General features: G+C 47.7%; 1 protein-coding gene across 3 annotated transcripts in view; it reads right to left on the bottom strand.

The window, feature by feature from the left end:
- Positions 1-19,050, bottom strand: part of PRDM16 (PR/SET domain 16) — a 253,931-nt gene that overhangs the window by 160,656 nt on the left and 74,225 nt on the right. For all 3 annotated transcript variants that reach the window (XM_027702074.1, XM_027702075.1, XM_027702076.1), the window contains exon 2: positions 1,057-1,406. In XM_027702074.1, coding sequence (XP_027557875.1) covers positions 1,057-1,406 — 350 coding nt within the window. The remainder of the gene's footprint in view (positions 1-1,056; positions 1,407-19,050) is intronic.

Genomic DNA, 19,050 nt, shown 5'->3' with positions numbered 1-19,050 from the left:
CCCCAGTGAGCCTTCCAGTCCCATCCTGAGCTGCTTCCCACCCTGAACTCCAATATTTTGGAAACCACTTCACATCAGCAGTGGTCGAAGGAGAAAAGAGGCCAAGTCACTGCTTCACCCAGGGAAAAGGGAGGGAAAATTGAGCTTCCACTTATTTTGAGGGACAGGCATCCAACAGCCTGGGTGTCCTGTTGGGAAACCTCTCTGCTCCAGACAAAGCTCCTCCTTAGGCCAACAACCAGCAGCTCCCGTGGCAGCAGGGGTGTGGTGGGTTGGGATGGGCACTGGGACTGGAGAGAAGGAATTCTACAGTGTGTAATGGATGCTGGATGTGCTGGAACAGGGCTGTGACACACAGCAGAACTCCCAGGCTGCGCTTCACTGCTCCCAGAATATCCTACATTTCGGGATAATTAGGGATAGGGACATTTTCAGATCAAGAATGTAGGAGCAGAAGAGATGGAGATGACTTCTGGGACAAGGCCAGAAAAGCAGGGAGAAAGATGTGAGTTGTGGGATAGAGCTGTTTTCCCTCTCAAGCACCCTTTTTTTGTGTTTAGCTCTTAAGGGAAAAATGACTTTCACATTTCTCCATCTCTGCTGCGGAACAAGAACTCGAGAACATCTGGGCAGGTAATGGGTACATGGTATTTCCCTCTGAGCAGTTAATGATCCCTGCAGTGCTGACAGGGCTGGGAGTCAAAGGTAACACCCCCAACGACAGAACACGGTGCCACTAATCCCATTCCCTCCTCCGCGACAAGTCCCGAACACAACCTCGGAATGACAACACTTGATGGAGTGACCCGACAGCATTTAAAACCAACCTTCCAAAATGGTGCCAGAGCGGTTTTTGTAGCCCAGGAAGGGATCTTAAAGGGATTTCTGCTGATTTTAAACACTTCAGGTTATTGGGGGGGGGGGCAAAACGACGGAGGGAAACGCGGCACTGGCAAAGTCACCGCGTCCGTCCCCGGGCCACCAGCCCCAGTCCAGCCTCAGGGACACTTGGCAGAGAAGAGAAATGAATGTGGTGATCACATTCCACACGCTTACCTCCCATCCAAAGTTTGTTTCCTTTAATGTGCTCCTCTGTCCTGTCATATAGGGTCCAAATCTTTCCCCAACTTCAATCTTCTTTTTGGCCCAAATCCCTAGCCCTGCCCCTGGGATCGAAGATTCTCTGAGTTCAAAATCTGGTGGGATTGGAATGTCATCAGGAATGTAGACGGGAGCTTCATAAGGTGAGCCCTCCTTGGGAGTGAAGTCCTCACTGGTGGGAAAGGGTGACGGAGGTCCCACGGGAATGGGGGACATTATACTGTCCTCTGTCTCCTCCTCTGCGCTTTCGCCCGCGAGGAGATCGGGGTCGGTCTCGTACATATTATTTACAATCTCGCTGTCACCTAAAAGGGGAAACAGCAGAACAAAACACACTGAAACACTCGGGTGAACATCAGTCAATCTCCTCTCAGGACGGAGTTTCCCAAAGCCTGAAGGGTGAAGAGCCAAACCTCCCTCGGGGAGCTCAGGTGGGGCTGAGGGGAGAACACCCACACTGCCTGCAGGACAGGCACGGAGGGGAGAGCAGCCTGACATGTTCTATGGGATCAGCCTGCCAGGAGTGCTCATCTCTCAGTTTTGGAGAGAGGGAAGAAAACACAGAGGGCGGCCGAGGTTCCCTTTAACCATTTACTGCTTTAACTGGCTCAGTGTATTTTTAGAGGGGTAGAAAAAATAGAGAAATCAAGCTAAAGCCAAGCTAAGTTTGGGCAAGAACTGTTTGCCTGGTATTTGGGTTTCTTGGGTTCAGTGTGTCTCACAACAGGAGCTGTGGCTGAGGTGACCTCCCAGCAAAGCACCTTTGCAGGGGTAACAAATCATCAGCAGTTTGTAATCTCAGAATCCCAGAATGGTTTGGGTTGGAAGGGCCCTTAAAGATCATCTCCTTCCACACCTTCCACTAGCCCAGGTTGTTCCAAGCCCTTTCCAACCTGGCCTTGGACACTTCCAGGGATGGGGCAGCCACAGCTTCTCTGGGCAACCTGTGCCAGGGCCTCCCCACCCTCCCAGGGAAGGTTTTCCTCCTAATATCCAATCTAAACCCACACTCTGTCAGTTTGAAGCCATTTCCCCTTGTCCTGGAGCGAAAACACTGGACACAGAGGGTAAAAAAGTTTGGGGATTTTTCCAAGAGGAGTCAACTGCTAAGCAAGGACATTCATATGGAATGAAAATGAAGCTTTTTCATGCAAAAAGGAAAAAAGGGGGGGAGCGAAACACGGGGAGGGGAAAAGAAAAACACATTTGTCATACAATACAAGTAGTTGAGGCGTTTTTGGGAGCAGCTTTGCCATCTCTCCATTAAACATGAGGCAGCAGGACTGTGCACAGGAGCCCCCACTATGATAACAAGGCCAACAACCACCCCATTGTGGACCCTCCTGCACGGGAGGGACTCCCACGGTGCACATTCATGACTGAGCCCTGATGGCATCGGGGGGAGCAGCACCCAACAAAAATCCCACTTTTCACTGCAGCTCTGGCTGCCAAACAGGAACCATGGGGAAGAATAGCTGGAAAGGCATGGCTTGACTTAAGGTATATATAATTCATCCCTTCCATAACCTCAGAATGCACCTTCTGTCTGCAAGACACATCTCCTCCTCTGGTTTTTTTTATGCCTAATAAAGATTTTCCTGAGTTCATGCCTAAGAAACCTGGTGGCAGACTTGACTAAAGAGGAGGATTTTGATTCCTTTGCCAACATTTTTTTGCTCCAGCTTTGGAGGAATACAGAGAACTGCCTGCTACAGCTTACATGGGTTTCCTCTGCTAGAAAGTGCAGCCCTCCCTACTCAAACACGTCGCCAGAGCCCAGCTTTCATGAGCATGAGATACTCCATCATCCTGAAAATACTTGTGGTTGCAGTAAATGTTTTCTCGCCCAGTATTAGCAAGTCAAATTATTTTCTCCTCTATGATTAGCCTCTTCTGCACTTAAGAAACAGGAATTCCAACTGAGTTGAAAAGCAAAACTAGGTTTACTGGAGCACGACCTGCGAAAATTTCCAAAAGATACAAGTAAAGTATAAAGAGTATAAAGACTGAATGCTGGAATTTCATTTCTTCTGTGGGACAGTCGGGGCAGTTCTGAATAAATTTCAATTTACTCTGAAGCTGAACCCACATCTGACCAACCTCCTATTTCAAGAGAAATCCCCAAACACAGGTAACCTGCTCCTTCTGCCTTGTCAGTGCCAAACTCAGTGCCCAGGCACTGGTAACAGGCAGGAAATGACAGTGACAGAGAACATTTGTGGGTCAGGATGGTTCTGACACCAGAGATCGCACGTGGCACCTGTGGGAGCAGAAGGACCCAGAGGCAGGTGTGTGAATGTTGGTTTGTCCCCACAGCTCAACACTGAGATAACAGAGGCCATTTCCTCTCCTCCTGGCACTTGTTGCCTGGTAGGAAATGCTGATCCCCCCTGGTCACAACCTCCTTCCAGGGGGTTGGAGAGAGTGAGAAGGTCCCTCCTGAGCCTCCTTTTCCCCAAGCTAAAGCACACAGGTGTGGTGGCTGATCTTCTCCACAGGTCCTGTTTATTCCAGGGATTTGGGGGAAATCCAGCAGCTGGGGCTCAGTTCTGATGACCATTGGTTATTCTGCACTCCAGAACCTTCCAGGCTGCCCTCGCTGCCCCTGTGCCATCTGTCACCCTCAGTGCCCCTCTCAGCTTTGGAACACAACTGGTTAAAAATAAAAAACGCGTTAAAGAAAGCAGGGAACGTCTTGTTTTTTGGGAACAACATCCCAGCTCTCGAGTCAGTGCTGCCATGGGGAGCTGGACGTGGGACGTGGCCACTCCCTGGTGACAACCACGCTGTCCTACATCTGCCCCTCTGCCAGCAGCAGGGACTGCAGGGCCCTGGAGTGTCTGCTGATGTGAAAAGCGGGACAGAAATACAACTTGACCTTATTGTTACTGTCATGAAACTAAAATTAGTCCCTCAAAGCTCACCAGCAAAATGACTCGATAAAAAAGGCCCATTGAAAGGTTGTTTCCACAGATAATCAGATATGGGCATATGCTGAAAATCTGTGTGACACCAATGAGGGTCCTGCAACAATGAGAGTGATGGTTTAGTGTTGGTGAGAGACCTCATGAATAATCTATTTAGCAGCTGTAATGAAAGGAAAAGAAAGTCTGATGTTAAAGGAAATTCGTGGTAGGTGGAATAATGTGTTAGAGTTTGGGTGGGTTTCTGGTATGTTTTGTATTTGGTTTAAATAATAATAATAATAATAATAATAATAATAGAGGTGCAGCTGGGAGGTCACCTCAGCCACGGCTTCTGTTGTGGGACACACTGAACCCAAGAAACCCAAAGAACAGGCTGTTATTATTATTATTATTATTATTATTATTATTATTATTATTTAATCCTGCTAAGGAAATACCTACTTATCTGAGATTAATGAGCATTTGCTACACTCACAGACACTACAAAGAGCATCTTCGACTTCTTCCCTGGGGACATTCACAGAACAGACCAAGAATGTCTCCATTTTTCTGGCTCTACAGGAAGGTGACTTCAAACATCTTTTCCAGCCCAAAGAGGGATGTTGCCACCACCTTTACAGCCCCACGGACGTCCTGAGGTTCCTGCACTGTGTGATTTTCCTTCAGAAACATTCCCCAGGGAAGAAAACAAAACGGTCAAACCAAACTATTCCAAATACAATGACTCTTTAGGAAAAAGATATGGAATATTTGAGCATTTTGAGCAATATATTGAGGGGCATTGAGCAACCTGGTCTAGTGGAAGGTGTGCCTGCTCATGGCAAGGGGTGGAACAAGATGATCTTTAAGATCCCTCCAGCCCAAACCATTCCATGATTCCATGATTCTGTATTTCACAGCTCCAGATAACTTATATTTTGAACTCTGGGGTGACAGGATTCTGCCCCTGTTTGCTGTGAACTCAGAATGTTTCACCACCAAATACAAAGCCATTTTTCCTGACCCATTTGCAGACCAGAGGAGCTGGAATGGATCACCAACATCACAGCCTAGCTCAGCCATGAGCACAAATATTCACATTAATCAAGGATGTGTTCAACTACTGCCACCAGCCAATGGGCTTCATCACCCCAGGGTATTGTGCTGCTCATCGTAACTTAATTCAGGTAAATTATAAGAAATACCTGCCCTCCCCCCTGCCTTTTCCCACTGGGAATTCTGCAGGCTCCTCACTCCCACTCTGCCCCGGCCGGGGCGAGAGCTGCCAGCAGGACATGCCCAGGACTTGGCAGACACGGCTCTAAGTCACAAAGGGCACTGGAAAGCCCCAGAGAACACCCACCCCAAAGAGCCTCCGGCTCAGGATGATCCCAGTGATCAGGTTGCCACCTGATGGCCGCAGCTGAACTACAATAGAGAATCCCAGATCCAGTCCCTGCCCGACTGTTCAGCTCACCCAGGAATGGTTCCCAGTCACTCTGCTGGGGAAGGGGAGCAGCTCCTGGGCAAGGCAGGTCTCCTACACAGGCACATTTCCCTCAGAGAAAGGAGGGGCTCGTGTTTGTGACACACCAAGGACCTAAAACTCAGTGTCAGACCCTCTCTGGAAGCTCTTCTGGAATGTTTGGGTTCCCTCCTGCCAGAGAGGGGGCAGATCAGTGACCCAGCAGGAGAGACAGGAGTCATTGCTCTTCCATTAAGGATGGGGCTGAACCATTAAATGCTTTATGGCCATAAAAAATGTTTTTTTCCCCATCCATGGACAACATCAATTTAATTATAATGGCTGCAAGGGAAGGATAATAAACAATAACTTATTTAAGACTCTTGAGCCCATCACAATTTCTTCCATTTGCTGTAAGAACCTTTTGCCTCTAAGCTGTACTGGTACCCACAGGGTTTGCTGGTGGATACTGGTCTGAGAGCAACACATTGAGCACCCAAAGCAGAACCTGCCCATGGGGAACCTCCTGGACACCCTGGGGACCAGGGCTCTGTGCAGTTCTGGGACTACCCAGGATGCTCTGACAGGTTTCCCATAACACCTCTAACTGCTGCAGGAGGGGAAGGAAATTCTGCTTTAAATGACCATTCAGAAATGGCTTTTTTCTCTCCCTCATTCACTCACAAAACCCCTTCACCTTCACGAGTTTTACAGTTGAAAAAACTCTTGGGCAATGAATGCACAGGCAGGGAAGTGGTCACAAGTGGGAAGTGGTTTTGCCCCCGTGCCACGGTGCCAAAGGAATGTCACACGAGCTGCTTTTACCTCTGAGAAATGGGGCTGGGAACACAATCCTCTCTTGAATTTTTCAGTTTAATGGGCAACTTCTGCTGCAACTTGTTGTGGTTTTGCCTATTTCTCTGAACGTATCCAGAGATACACAGCTTGAAATAGTATTTTTCTTCCCTTTAGATTCCCCCTAAATCTTGGGCATTTCATGGCAGATGACACTATCACATCAAGCACATTGGATCATTTCTCAGTGGAGTGAGCCTGGTGCTCCAGCCTCTGATGGCCAAGCTCCTGTGGCCCAGAAGCATCACCCAGACGCTCCCACTCACAGGGTCACTCATAGAAAGGTTTATTTAGAATTGTCACTGAAATGAAGCCCGAAGGAGACACAAGTTTTAGCACATCCCTGTGTGACATTTCAGCCAAGCACCAGCTCTGGGCACTGCCAGCACAGGAACCTGCCCCGGGTGCTGCTGGGCTGGGGCTGCCACCCAAAGCGTTGGAGCACGAAATCCAGGGAAGCTCCCTGGATCTGTCTGCTGCAGAACTGCTGCAGAATCCATTAAAAAACAATTTAGTCCCGGGGAACACTCAGAAACTGCAGAGGCAGTGAGGGATGAGGCAGGAGGAGGAGGCAGGATGGGTGAAAAGGAAGAGAACCACGATAAAACCCAAACATTTCAAGCGCAGCCCCTTTCCCGTGTTTACTTTGTATATTCATTTTTCAAGTTTCACGTTCATGCTCTGTTTTGTCTGAGCTGGAACTACACCTCTCGAAGCAGCTTCAAGTCCTTTTATTAAAAAGAAACAGAAAGCAGCTCCAAAGGAGCTGCAAGAGCAGATGACGACTGAGCACAGAGTTAATCGGGTGCATTTTTCAATAAACATTCTAAAAGCAGTTGCTTCAGAACTTGGCTGCAAGGAGAACAGGTATTAAGGATTTCAAGTGCCTTTGGTTTTAAGCAAAAAAATCAAGTGTTTTCTTTTATTAAGGGATTTCTGCTGGCAGAAATGAAGAATAAAGCTTGAAACAGTATTGCAGTGTGTTCCTTAATACGCATTTTCCTCTAGTAAAACCAGCAGGGAAAGTGTCCAAATTACTCTGCACTAAATGCCAGTATTATATTTCCAGTAAAAGTCTAGTTCAACCAGGGATCAAAAATATTTCCACATAAGATCCTTTTAGAATCAAACTCTTCAGAGAATGTTGTTGTCTGTAAATACGTTCCACCTGATCTCTGTATCCACTGTTTTGTTTTATATTTGAATTCAAACTGACATTTCTACAAACTGTGCTACGGTAAAATATTAATTCAATGCATGTTCGAATGCAGAGATAAAGTAGGTTTTTAGGGGAGAAAAAAATAAAAAGCTGTACTATCCTATTATTAAAGCCACTGGAAAAAATAGTAGCCTTTGGGATTTCTGTCTCTGAACTATTTACAAGATAAAAGGTCCAACGAAGCGTCACGAGAAACGTACAGTGCATTACCAGAGTGGCAACAAACATGTACGAGGGGATCTACGGAAATAACACAACAGGAGAAAATTCTGGGAAGGAAGAGAGGAAAAGAAAAGCTCCACTTTGCGCAGGAAAAATCGCCGTTGCTTTTCAGTGCTTTGCTTATTTTTGCTACAAAACCCCTCCCCACGAGGGGAGAGCAGAAACTGCTCCGGCCCCGCAGAAATTTCCGCGCTCTGGAAACGCAGCAAAAAGTGGAACTTTGAAAAGCGCCCGCGAGAGAAAAACCCCCGCGCTGGGAGCAATGTCACCCCTGCTCCAACAAATAAATCAATGCAGCCCTCCAAAAACTAACAACCCGCGCTGGAGATTTCTCCCAGTCCTGGATGTCAAACCACGGAGCGAGAATAAAGCGTTTGTGAGCCTCCAAAAGGAGCCCTCGCAATTGGAATTCACGGCTCTGCCAAGCGGAGGCTTTGGGGCTGTTGTCACCGTCTCATTGTCATTCCGCTCACTGTGGGTTCCCCAGGGTCCAGAACAGGAGTCCTGGCATTATTAACACGGCAGATTAATAGCAGCGGGGAGAGACATTCTCACAAACATGCTAAATATTAATATTAATCGATAACAATTTCCAGTTCCCGACGTGAGGGCGGGCAAACACTCCCCGGGCCTGGAGGAGAGGAGGGAGGGCAGAGCGGGGAAGGGGACACTGTCCACAGACTCTGGGAATAAAAGGGAATCAGTGAATCAATGCAGGACAGAGGATGGAGCCGTGAGGTGGGTGTCAAAAGCAGGGCTCTATTTTCAGAGGCACACAGGCACATTTTGAACGCCGCAATATAAAAGTTGGATTTTCCGTCCCCGGCCAAAAAGATTCCAGGGAAGCTCACCAATTGTATGTCGCAGGAGAAACAGCAGAGCTCTGCTAAAACAGGGGAAAAAAAAAATCCTTCATACTATTTCTACCATCCTGAGTAAGGCTGTACCCTGCAAACTGTATTTTCCTCAACACTCAGAGCGCTACACGGATATTTTTTAAATTCAGATATGCCCAGATTTACCAGATTTCTAGATTTGTACTTCAAGCTATTCTGTACAAACTATCCCTTAATTTTAAATTTTAAAAAAATTGTAAAACTTGTTGCATTTCTTCTAATGGATTAGCCTGATTCCTTAAATTCAGTATTTGAAAGTCTTTATCATTATCTCACACTCTTTTTAATTACCAACAGCAGAAACAGAACACACAGTGCTTGCTCTCAGCCAAGGAGGTTCCCAAATGATCCACCCCACGACGCCTGCATTGGTTAAACCAAATCAACCCATGTCAGCTCGAGATCTCTCAGCAGAGCACAAACCCCACCCAGCCACTGAGTCCCCCTCAGGCCGTGTGGGACCAGCGGGGTTTTTATTCACAGACACATTTTTGCAGTGGCCTCAAACCTTCAGTTCGACCCAAGAACATTTCTGCCAGCCCTGAACCTGAGGGGGAGGTCTGTGTGAAAGCCCCTCTTTGCACAGAAGGGGCTGCCTGAGTTCTGCCCCAAACAGGCACACAAAGGGCTGTCACACACCCAGGGGGGCTGCACACAACCCACACACGGGGACAACAGAGGACAAGGGGACAGCAGAGCTGCTCAGCGGGGTGGGGATGGGGGGACACAGCTCTGCACCACTCTGGGACCATCCCCGGGGGTGGTTCTGCCTTGGGGAACACCGAGAGCCCTCGGGCTGAGCTGCCCCAGGTGGTGCAGGAGGAGCCTGAGGCTCAGCTCAGCCCCTGGGGCTGCTGTGGGCTCCTGTCGTGCTGCCCACAGGGGTGATGGCCCTGACTCAGGTGGGCACATCTCCCCCTGCCTGGGGGGCACAGCTTTGCTTTATCTGTGCCAGGAAGGACCCTGACTTTGGCTCCTGAGTTTCCACTCACAACCCTCAACTTCTCTTCTTTGGAAAGTGTGGTTTGGCCACGATCCCACGTCCCTGTCCCAAGCCATGGTTCAGAACAGACAGGGCTCTGCAGGGTGGGATCTCAGCTGGACTCCAACAAGTTGCCTCCTAGAAGGGTGTTAGCACCTATGGATTCAGTTCTGAAGCCCATGGAATGCTGGGGTTTACAGCCCCTGACTGGCTTTGGGTCTCCTGTCAGAGCTCCCACACATCCCCAGCCACCCCCAGAGCCCACCAAGCTGGCTGGTGGTCCTGACACCACACTGGGGGTCACAAGCAGTTGTGTTTTCTGTGTCCTGGGCATCTTCTGGGCACCTTGAGAGCTTTGTGAGCCCTCTGTCAGTCCTTTCCTTTGTGAAACAGGAACTACCAACTGCTTTTTCTGACCAGGAATTGCCCATCCATGGATGATGCAGCTTTGTGAAGGGAAAAACATTGTGACAACCAAAAAAACCACGGCAGCAACTGAACCTCAAACATGCCCCTGACCTTGGGGGCTGAGACACCTCTAACTGCATCCATCCAGTTCCATCCATCCAGTCAACTGCCAGCTCAGGTTTAACCTGTCCCATTCCAAACATGTAAATAAGGAAAATTCAGCAAGGACTGACTTAGAGTTCTACCAAACATTTCTCACCACTGGGCTGAGGAGTCAAGTTAGTGATATTATAGGATCAAAAATGAACTCCTTTCCAGGGCCAAACACCTTTCCTCTGACCACCAGTGCTCCTGTGATTGCAGAAATATTTAAATACTGTGCAAAAAAAAAATAGTAATGCTGTTCTCTGCAGAGATCTCTCTATTTCTCCTGTCCCTACCCCTGTTCCAATGGATGTTTGCACTGGGAGCACCTCTGCAGAGCTGCTGTTTGGGGCACTTTTTCTCTGATCACACAAGTGCTCTTTTCTCTTTAAGGAGAAGGAAAGCTCCCGACAAAGAACTGAGCACATGTTTAATCCCAGTGCTTTTTTCCACCGAGGTCTATTTACAAGTCATTTCTGATGGAGAAAGTGCTCCCAGACTTTGCCTGCAGAACGTGGCACAGGAGTGAGGGGACGTTCAGCGAATGCCACTGGGATGTGACACTCCATGCAATCCTCCCCCAGCACTGGGTGAACAAACACTGCTGCACCCGTGGGTTTCCTGAGGGAATCTCATCACCCCCAAAGGGAGTTTTCCCAATGCCAGAGAACTCCATGGTAGTTTGGAGCCATTCAGACTCCAGTCACACCACAATATTCCCCTGGCTTGGCTCAGCAGATCCATTAACATTCATTTTAGGCTGATTTCATCAGATTCACTGTTAAGGCAGGACCCTGGAAGCTGTGGGAGCAGGAGGGTTTGGGGTGTTTGCAGGGCACACCCACACCCAGGACAGCTACACCATCCCAGAGCGATCCTGGGTGTTGCACCCACCACCTGGCCCTATTTAAAGCTACTACATTATTCTAAAAGGATTATTTATACTAAAAACACTCCCGGGACTACTGTATTTGTATTTCTGGGCCGCTGCATCCCCTATTTCCTCACTGCTCTAATATGGCCCCAGGCAGAGCGGCTGAAATGACTTGCGATGCCACTGTAATTTTTATCAAGGCTTGTTCCTGGTAAAAAGCCTCTTTGTTTCAAAGAAATGTGATTTGGCCTTTTTCCTCCTCTGCTCTATTCCTTGGTTAATATACCACTTCCACTTGCCCTGGGGCTAAGAAAGGTATTCCATGGAATTGGTCAAATCTCACTGTTTTTCTTCTAAATCACAACTGGCTTTTTTTCCTCGACCCTTGCTAAGCACTATCTAAGCTGACAGTCTGAACTGGAGATTTTATTTGTGCCTTAACTCTTCAACTCCTGGATTTTAGCAGTCACATGGGCACGTTAAAGAGATGCATGTCAGGGCTGGTCAATCTGCTCCCGCCAAGGAGTGACAGTGATTAAGGGCAAGGCAGGAGGAGAAGCTCTGGCTCGTGTTATTTACTATACAAGGCAGACTTGGCCATCTCTGAAAAGGTATATTCAGCCAGGTATTCATTTACTACAAATCTGAACATACCAGTGGATTTTCACACAAGTTACTAAGTTGAAATTTAGGGTTTTCACATTCTTTTCACGAGACAGGCATTTAGTTTCTTATCTACCATAAAGAATTTGGTTTTAAACACAGCAATGCTTAACCCAGATTTGGGATTGCTTAATCAAGTTTTAATTTATTCTGTCTCGTTGACAAATAGGGTGGATTTTCCTATGAAATATATGCCAGGCCCAGTGTTCAAGTGCACTAATCAAACACCCTTGGAAAGCAGAAGCTGCAGCAGGATGCTGTTTGGTGATCCCCAGGAGGTGCTGGTGGGCTGCCCCCTGGTTCTGTGAGCCATCTGCTCTGGAAATCACCTCCCTAGAGCAGTCACCTCACTGAGGGGACCCAGCACTCCCCATCAGCACAGGCAGAACCAAAATTCATCATGGAACCAACCCAAACTCTGGTGTGATCACCTGTGGGCTGCAGGTCACAGGGAATCAAGCACCAGCTCGGGCTGGAGCATCCCCAGATTCTCCTGCCCCCATCAAGGGCACTGCCTTGGCCAGGCCAGTTCTTCCTCTCCCACCCATTCTCCAGCCTGGCCTCAAACCCACCAGGCACAGGACCCACCTCTCCCACGGGATCACTCCCTGCCCAGGCTTGGTGTCCACAGCTCCCTGACCCCTGGAGCAGCTGGAGGCTGGACTGGGCAAGGGAAGGACAGCAAGGCAGAAACCAGCCAGCCCTGGGCGAGCACAGAGGTGGCTTTGCCAAAGTTCTGTGCCCAGGAGCACCCAGGGCACTCTGGACACGTCCTTGAAAGAACGAAGGGAGGGATCCTCTACCTACCAATATTAAATGTTCATCCCCACTGCACCAGACCAAACCTCCTGCTTTCTGTCTCTTCTCCCTCCTGACGCAAACACAAACTCCCCGAAAGCCTCCGTGCACCTGAGCGCAAACAAAAGCCCCACCAACGCTTGCCACATCCCATCACAGCCGTAATAAAGATGTTTATAGTTTTAACCGTCAAATAAAGTGCTTAATTCCACCGAGCTTGTCCCCTCCACTCAGTCACTCTCCACGGCTTCATTTAGCGGGCCAGCGGTAAAAAAAAATTCATTAATTTTTATTAACAGGGAGAGCCATTTGTTCCCTGTGACAATATTTGACTTGTCGAAATGATTTTCACCTCTGCCATGAGGTGCTCGCTCCCCACATACATCACCCGATTACTCCGGGAGCGGCCAGAGTTGCAGTCATTAGCCAGTGAATTAACGACAATCCACAGCGCTATTAATCACGCTGACAAAAGCGTTGGCTCGCTGCTGACCCGAGCACGGCTCTGGGACACGAGCACAGGGAAGGAGAGCACAGCCACAGGGCCAGGCAGGGAAGGAATTTTCTTTTTTTCTGCTTTTTTTGGTTTTTTTTTTTTTTTTGTTTTTTTTTTTTGTGAGCTGCTGAGGCAGGAAAAAAAGGGAGAGAGAGAGGAAGGAGAGAGTAATGGTGGAGCAGAGACTAAAGGCAGTTGTGGTCTGCAAGGTAAGGTGTGGGTGAGAGCACCTATCACTGATCCTGCCATGCCCCCCCTGCAACTTCCCAGTGGGAGAGAGGGCAGGAATTCAGTCTTAAGCCAGCAGCACTTTGCCATGGCCAGTTCTGGGAATTCTTGGAAGCACAGTTGGTTTCATCAAAGCCTATTCCCCAAGGCCTGTTCTCTCTCACTCTGAAAATCTCAAGTATTGCTGAATCCCTGAGGTTGGAAAAGCCCTCCCAGCCCATGGATCCTCCCTGTGCCCGATGCCCACCTTGTCCCCCAGCCCAGAGCACTGAGTGCCACGGCCAGGTCTTGGGGACTCCAAACCTCCCTGGGCAGCCCCTTCCAGTGCCTGACAGCCCTTTTCCATGAAGAAATTCCTGCTGATGTCCAACCTGAACCTCCCCTGGTGCAGCTTGAGGCCGTTCCCTCTCCTCCTGAGAGTAACCACCTTTCACAGAGAACTGAACAGATCCTCCCATCCTACCCCCAAAATAATGGTCCCCGAGAACTGTTGGTTTCCAGATCCCAGAGCACTGGCCACTCATGGCTGGGAACACCTGGAAAGAAGCTGTCAGTGCTCCCTGGCCCACAGACCTGAGTGTTTTGCTGTAACGTGGCTTCTAATTTCAAGCTTTTGAATGCTGTGCAAAGTATTTAGAAAACAAACACACCAGACCCAACCACTGCAAGCCTCTGAAATTGTAATTTGTTTTCAAAGGCACGATCTCTGCGCTCTTTAGGACAGCAACCCACAGCAACACAAGGATTTTACTGCAATTTTCAAGTTGGGAAGTCAGCAGGAACAGCCAGGAAGGGAAATGTGAAGAAATTCAGCTCCGTACGAAGGCACGAGGAAGGAGATTCACACACACACACTCTGAGGCAGGGGAAGAACAGGGCAAAGAATGAATCTTTGCAACGGTTTGGAATGTTCCTCCTGTCCTGGACAATCCATGGCAAGGAAAGCACATTCCTCCAGCTTTACCCTGTCCCATCAGTCCTGCACTCCCACCACTGCAGCTCCAACAGTGAGACCATTGAACGTTGAGAAGATGACAAAACCCTGGTGAGAATTCCAAAAATCCCTTTCGAAACTTTTTACTGCCCTTTCTTTTTTTTTTTTTCCCATTCATGACCTAATAAGGGATTTAATGAAGGATTTTCAGAAGTGCCCAGTGGATTCATCCCCCCCAGTTCTGAAAGCACACACAGCCAAGCTGTAAAAGATGGTCGTTCTCTCTTCAAAGCCAGATATCTGCTTTCTCCAAGAAAAATCTCTTAAAAATCAAAACAGAGATAAAGAGCCCATCGCTGATTTAAGGAAATTAATTCTTGAAGAGATAACTTTATGGAATAACTTCTGACTCAGGACTGCTGTAACACAGCCCCAGTTTTTGGGTGTTTGTGGTGTGTTACCACCTCTAACAGACTGCAGGCCTCCATTGCAACCCTCCATCTGCTAATCAATTCTCTGCACTCTCCATCCCCTCCTTCCCTAAACCCCTTTTTTAAAAAAAAAAATTAAAAACAAAAAAAGGCAGAACTTCTGAAAGCAGCAGAGCTGCCACTCCCCGGCTCGGTGCCGTTTCACTCCCGTCGCACGGAATAATTCCAGAACCTGTTTCTCGTTACTCCCTTTCACCGGTTAATTCCCCCTCTGCAGCAGGAATGTCGTCAGGAAAGCCGGGGCTCGGAAATCCATGATTTCCTGCCGGTTAATTCAGTTCAGCCCAACAGGAGGGAAGGTGATATCGCCCTCCCAGTCCCGGCCGGGCTCCGAGGGCTCCCATCAGCTGCCATTCCCTGCTCCCCGACAGCACCAAGGGCCACCTTGGGCCAATTTAGGCTCCTCCACCCCGAAGCCATTTTGTCCCGTTTACAACGTTCCTGAATTTAAACATCAAAGCAGGAACAAGGACTGGTTGAGGTGCAAACCACGGGCCCTACAAGGGGCTGCTCCCCCGCCTGGGTTCTGGGGGGTCCCCGTGGCCTCCTGCACGACACCAGCAGCCCCCTCTCACTGAGGAACTCGGGCAAAAACAGCATTAATGGTAAAAAGCACAATTCTGCTTCAGTTTTGTGCTGCACAGATGCCTGTTCGGAGTCACAGAATCCTGAAATGGTTTGGGTTGGAAGGGACCTCAAAGCCCATCCAGTGCCATGGGCAGGGACACCTCCCACTAGCCCAGGGTGCTCCAAGCCCATCCATCCCTGGCACTTCCAGGGCTGGGGCAGCCACAGCTGCTCTGGGTGGCAGCTGACAGCAGCAGTATGTAACTCTAAATAAAAACAAAATGCTTATTTTGAGCGTTACATTTTCAGTGCATCCTCATTGTTTCCTGAAAAATCAACAGTGAAAAATAACAGCTATTTAGACACCTGGGTGACAGCATGAGAATTTTTCCCCTTAAAAAGAAAGCTTTAAGCTCCCTTTGCCAACAGTTAATATTTCAAACAACGTTGGACAATTGCTGGCCAGCAGAAGCAAAACGTAAAAATATTTTTATCTTAAATATTTTTCTTAATAATACCTTCAAAGGCAGAGAAATGGTTTGTTCAACTGCAGTTGACTGTTCCTGCTGTGGCCTGGCAAACCCCAGTTGTAGGGGAGAGAAGCCCTTGAGCTGGTGTGTTACTGGGCAGGCTGGAATGTGGGTTATTTTGCCCTGGTATAGGGCCCAACAGAAGCATTTCTACAAGGAGCAACACAGGAGGAAGAATCAACTCCTGGATATGATCCTTGCTGTCATGGAACATGATTTTTTTAAGTTCCTTTTTAAAGCAAAAAATTTAAAGAGTTCAATACACATTAAATGACAGCAGATTTTTTCAACGTTTTCGATTAACTGAAAATAATAATTTTAAAACTTTTAGATCAATTCAATTCACAGTGAAAACTGTTTTTGTATATCTGGGACATCTTAGTCCTTTTGTGCTTTCTCTTTTCTGCTTTTAAAATCAGGCCATTTCAGGTCAGAGCTCTATTTTTCAGCTTTTCTGAAATAAAACACTACGAAAAATATTCAAGTCTGGACATTTTTATAATTTTCCATTTTCCGATTGAAAAAAACGCTTTCCAAATTCTACCTCTGATATTTTTTTTCTTCTTTAATAGAACAACTATCTGTTTAAAAAAAAAAACACCCAACACTAATTAAACCTGGCCAGGCACTACACAGAGCTGGCAATTTATCATCTTTTCTGGAATTTTAGGATTCATCAAGGCATTTATGTGAATATGGGCAAACTGAGGATGGCTCTGAACCCGATCCCCCCTGTTGTCCACACCAGGTTCCTGCCAGGGCTGCCCTTGGAAAACACGGATTGGAGACCCAGGGATCACAAAAAAGGAAAATCTGGCACTTGGTGTTTTTCCTGTGCCACTTTCTGGCTGCTTCATTTCTCCTTGGGAAACGCCTGGTGAACGAAAACATCCCGTGGCTCACAGATTTTTCAACTTAGGGTCTTCAGCCCCACATATTTTTCATATTACTCATATTCCCCTGCTTGAGTTAAACTCAAACAGGCCTGGAACAACTTCATTAACATAAAACCACATGATAATAGGAAACAGAGCCTTTTAATGGTTTATTTTCTTATTATCTTGTGATATATTTCATCTTCTCCCCCTTCCCAGAGTGCTACTACATTGTGTTTTCACTCTGCTCCTGGGCCCTGCCTGAGCCTGGTCTGAGCCCTGTGTGGTCCTGGTTGAGCCCTGACTCAGCCCAGGTTGGTCCTGGCTCAGCCCAGGTTGGTCCTGGCTCAGCCCAAGCTGGTCCTGGCTCAGCTCAGGTTGGTCCTGGCTCAGCCCAGCTTGGTCCTGGCTCAGCCCATTGGATCACATTTGGCTTCCAACTCCCCAGTTTGGTCCCAGGGCGATCACAAAGCCCCAGTAAAAGGTGTAAACTGGCCTGTGTTCAGTTTAAAATTAATATATTAAACACTGTGTTCTATCCTGACATAACCCAAATAACCCCTGCACTATCACACATCATCTGGGACCAACAGAAGAGTCTCTTTCCCCCCTAAATTTGGTAAGAATTCCCAGGCTGAGATGCTCAGGGAACACAGCAAGGGAAGCTCATTTGCAATACTGCAATTTTTTTTGTCCCAAGACCACAGTTTCAAAATTCAGGAGTTGCAACATTCTTTATCAAGGTTAAAGGAATCTGAACTCCACGAGAAATTGCATCTGGTTCAGGATGGCTCTTCTAACCTATTCCAGTCGTTCTTTTAATAATGACTAAATAAATCTTTACAGGATTTCTACTTTAAAAATATTTGCTTTATTTCCCTTGCCTTTTAAAACACGTCTCAAAAAGCTTTCACAGCAGCTTAAATGCTAAAGAATTGCTACAACTTCCTTACTATTTTGTACACAGTAAGTTAAACCTTAATTAATCAAAAAACTCAAGGTAAGTGTGCTATGTCTGACTATAAAGTACATTAACTTGGTATTCATTGACTATATTTGCTCTGTTGCTTGAGAGGCTCAGTAACAGCCTGAGACTCGTCTCTAAAAAGCAATGGCAATTCCTGGGATTCACATTCTATCACAGCTCAAAGTGGGCTCTCGGAATAAATGGGAGATGGAAATCAGTGAGATATATTAGCACCAGTCCATATTTTTCATTTCCCTCTGTCTGTGCTTCCAAAAGAATATTGGTGATGAATTTGCAAATGGTTCTGGATGATGACAGAGTTTTTTCCCCCTTCATTATTTATCCCCCCCACTGAACACCTCGATTAGGGATTACAGTGACAAATGCACGAATAAAAGGCAAAGACAATATTTGAGCACCACGGTGTAAATCTCCTTTTACGCATTATTAATTTAAAGAAATCCATTATCCCATCGAGCTCTGAGGGGAGGACAAGGTTACATAAGAACTGTTTGAGGCAGCTGGGGGTCACCTGAAGACAGAACCCCACTGCCACCACCCCCTGATGCTCAGGCTCTTCTGGGAAACCTGCTTTGCTTTCGTATTTTTTCCTCTCAATGTCTCTCTTCGCTTTTATTTAACAGAGGCAAGAGGTTGCTGACATCCTGGGTGAGCCCTGCCCACCTCAGACTGGGCAGCACACGGGCAGAGAGGCGACCAGGGTGCCTCCAACATGGATCATCCATGGGAGGAACAACAAATCATGGGTGGGAGAGGAATAAACCCTCCTCTGCTGAGCTGCACGTTCACCCACTCACTGCAATTGCAAAGAGAAGAGATGGGAGAGGAAGGAGGGAGAAATTAGCACTTGGTGGAGAAGGTTTAGGTCTGTTGTGGACCCTTAATTCCCCATGACCTGGACAAGGGCCCACACTTGCATGGGCCACCCACAAGCTGGGAGGTGGCAAAACTCCTGCTCCTGCTCTGCCCAGGCTTCGAGCCTTCCACACACCCCCTTCCTGCAAAGCCCTGGAAACAAAAGGAGCAAAAAATTACTCCTTCTCCCCTGTTTCCCCTTTTCTTCTCCCAAAGACAGGATTAAACCCTGGGCACCATCCTCTAACCCTGAGCCAAGCCAGGCTTTGCACAGAGTCTCCCTCTCCACCCCTCCAGCAGCGTAGGAAGGGGAGGAAATGCTGCTCCTATCGAGAGGAAGGAAAGAGGAAAACAGATGGAAAGCACTCAGAACTGGAACAAGTGCTTTTTGAACAATACAACAGGTCCCTTCTGCTCCAAAATAACAGAACCCTTCTGTGGAAATCTCTACACAATCAGGCCATCGACAACAAAGATAACGGGGAAATAATTCTGTGAACCTGGACCCAGAGCCCGTTTTGTGAGAGGCTCTAATCACCAGGCACCATCTCCA

The sequence above is a fragment of the Neopelma chrysocephalum genome, unplaced genomic scaffold (assembly GCF_003984885.1).
Source record: "Neopelma chrysocephalum unplaced genomic scaffold, ASM398488v2 Primary Assembly neopelma1_180, whole genome shotgun sequence".
NCBI classification, from domain to species: domain Eukaryota; kingdom Metazoa; phylum Chordata; class Aves; order Passeriformes; family Pipridae; genus Neopelma; species Neopelma chrysocephalum.
This window is presented reverse-complemented; position numbering and strand designations above follow the sequence as displayed.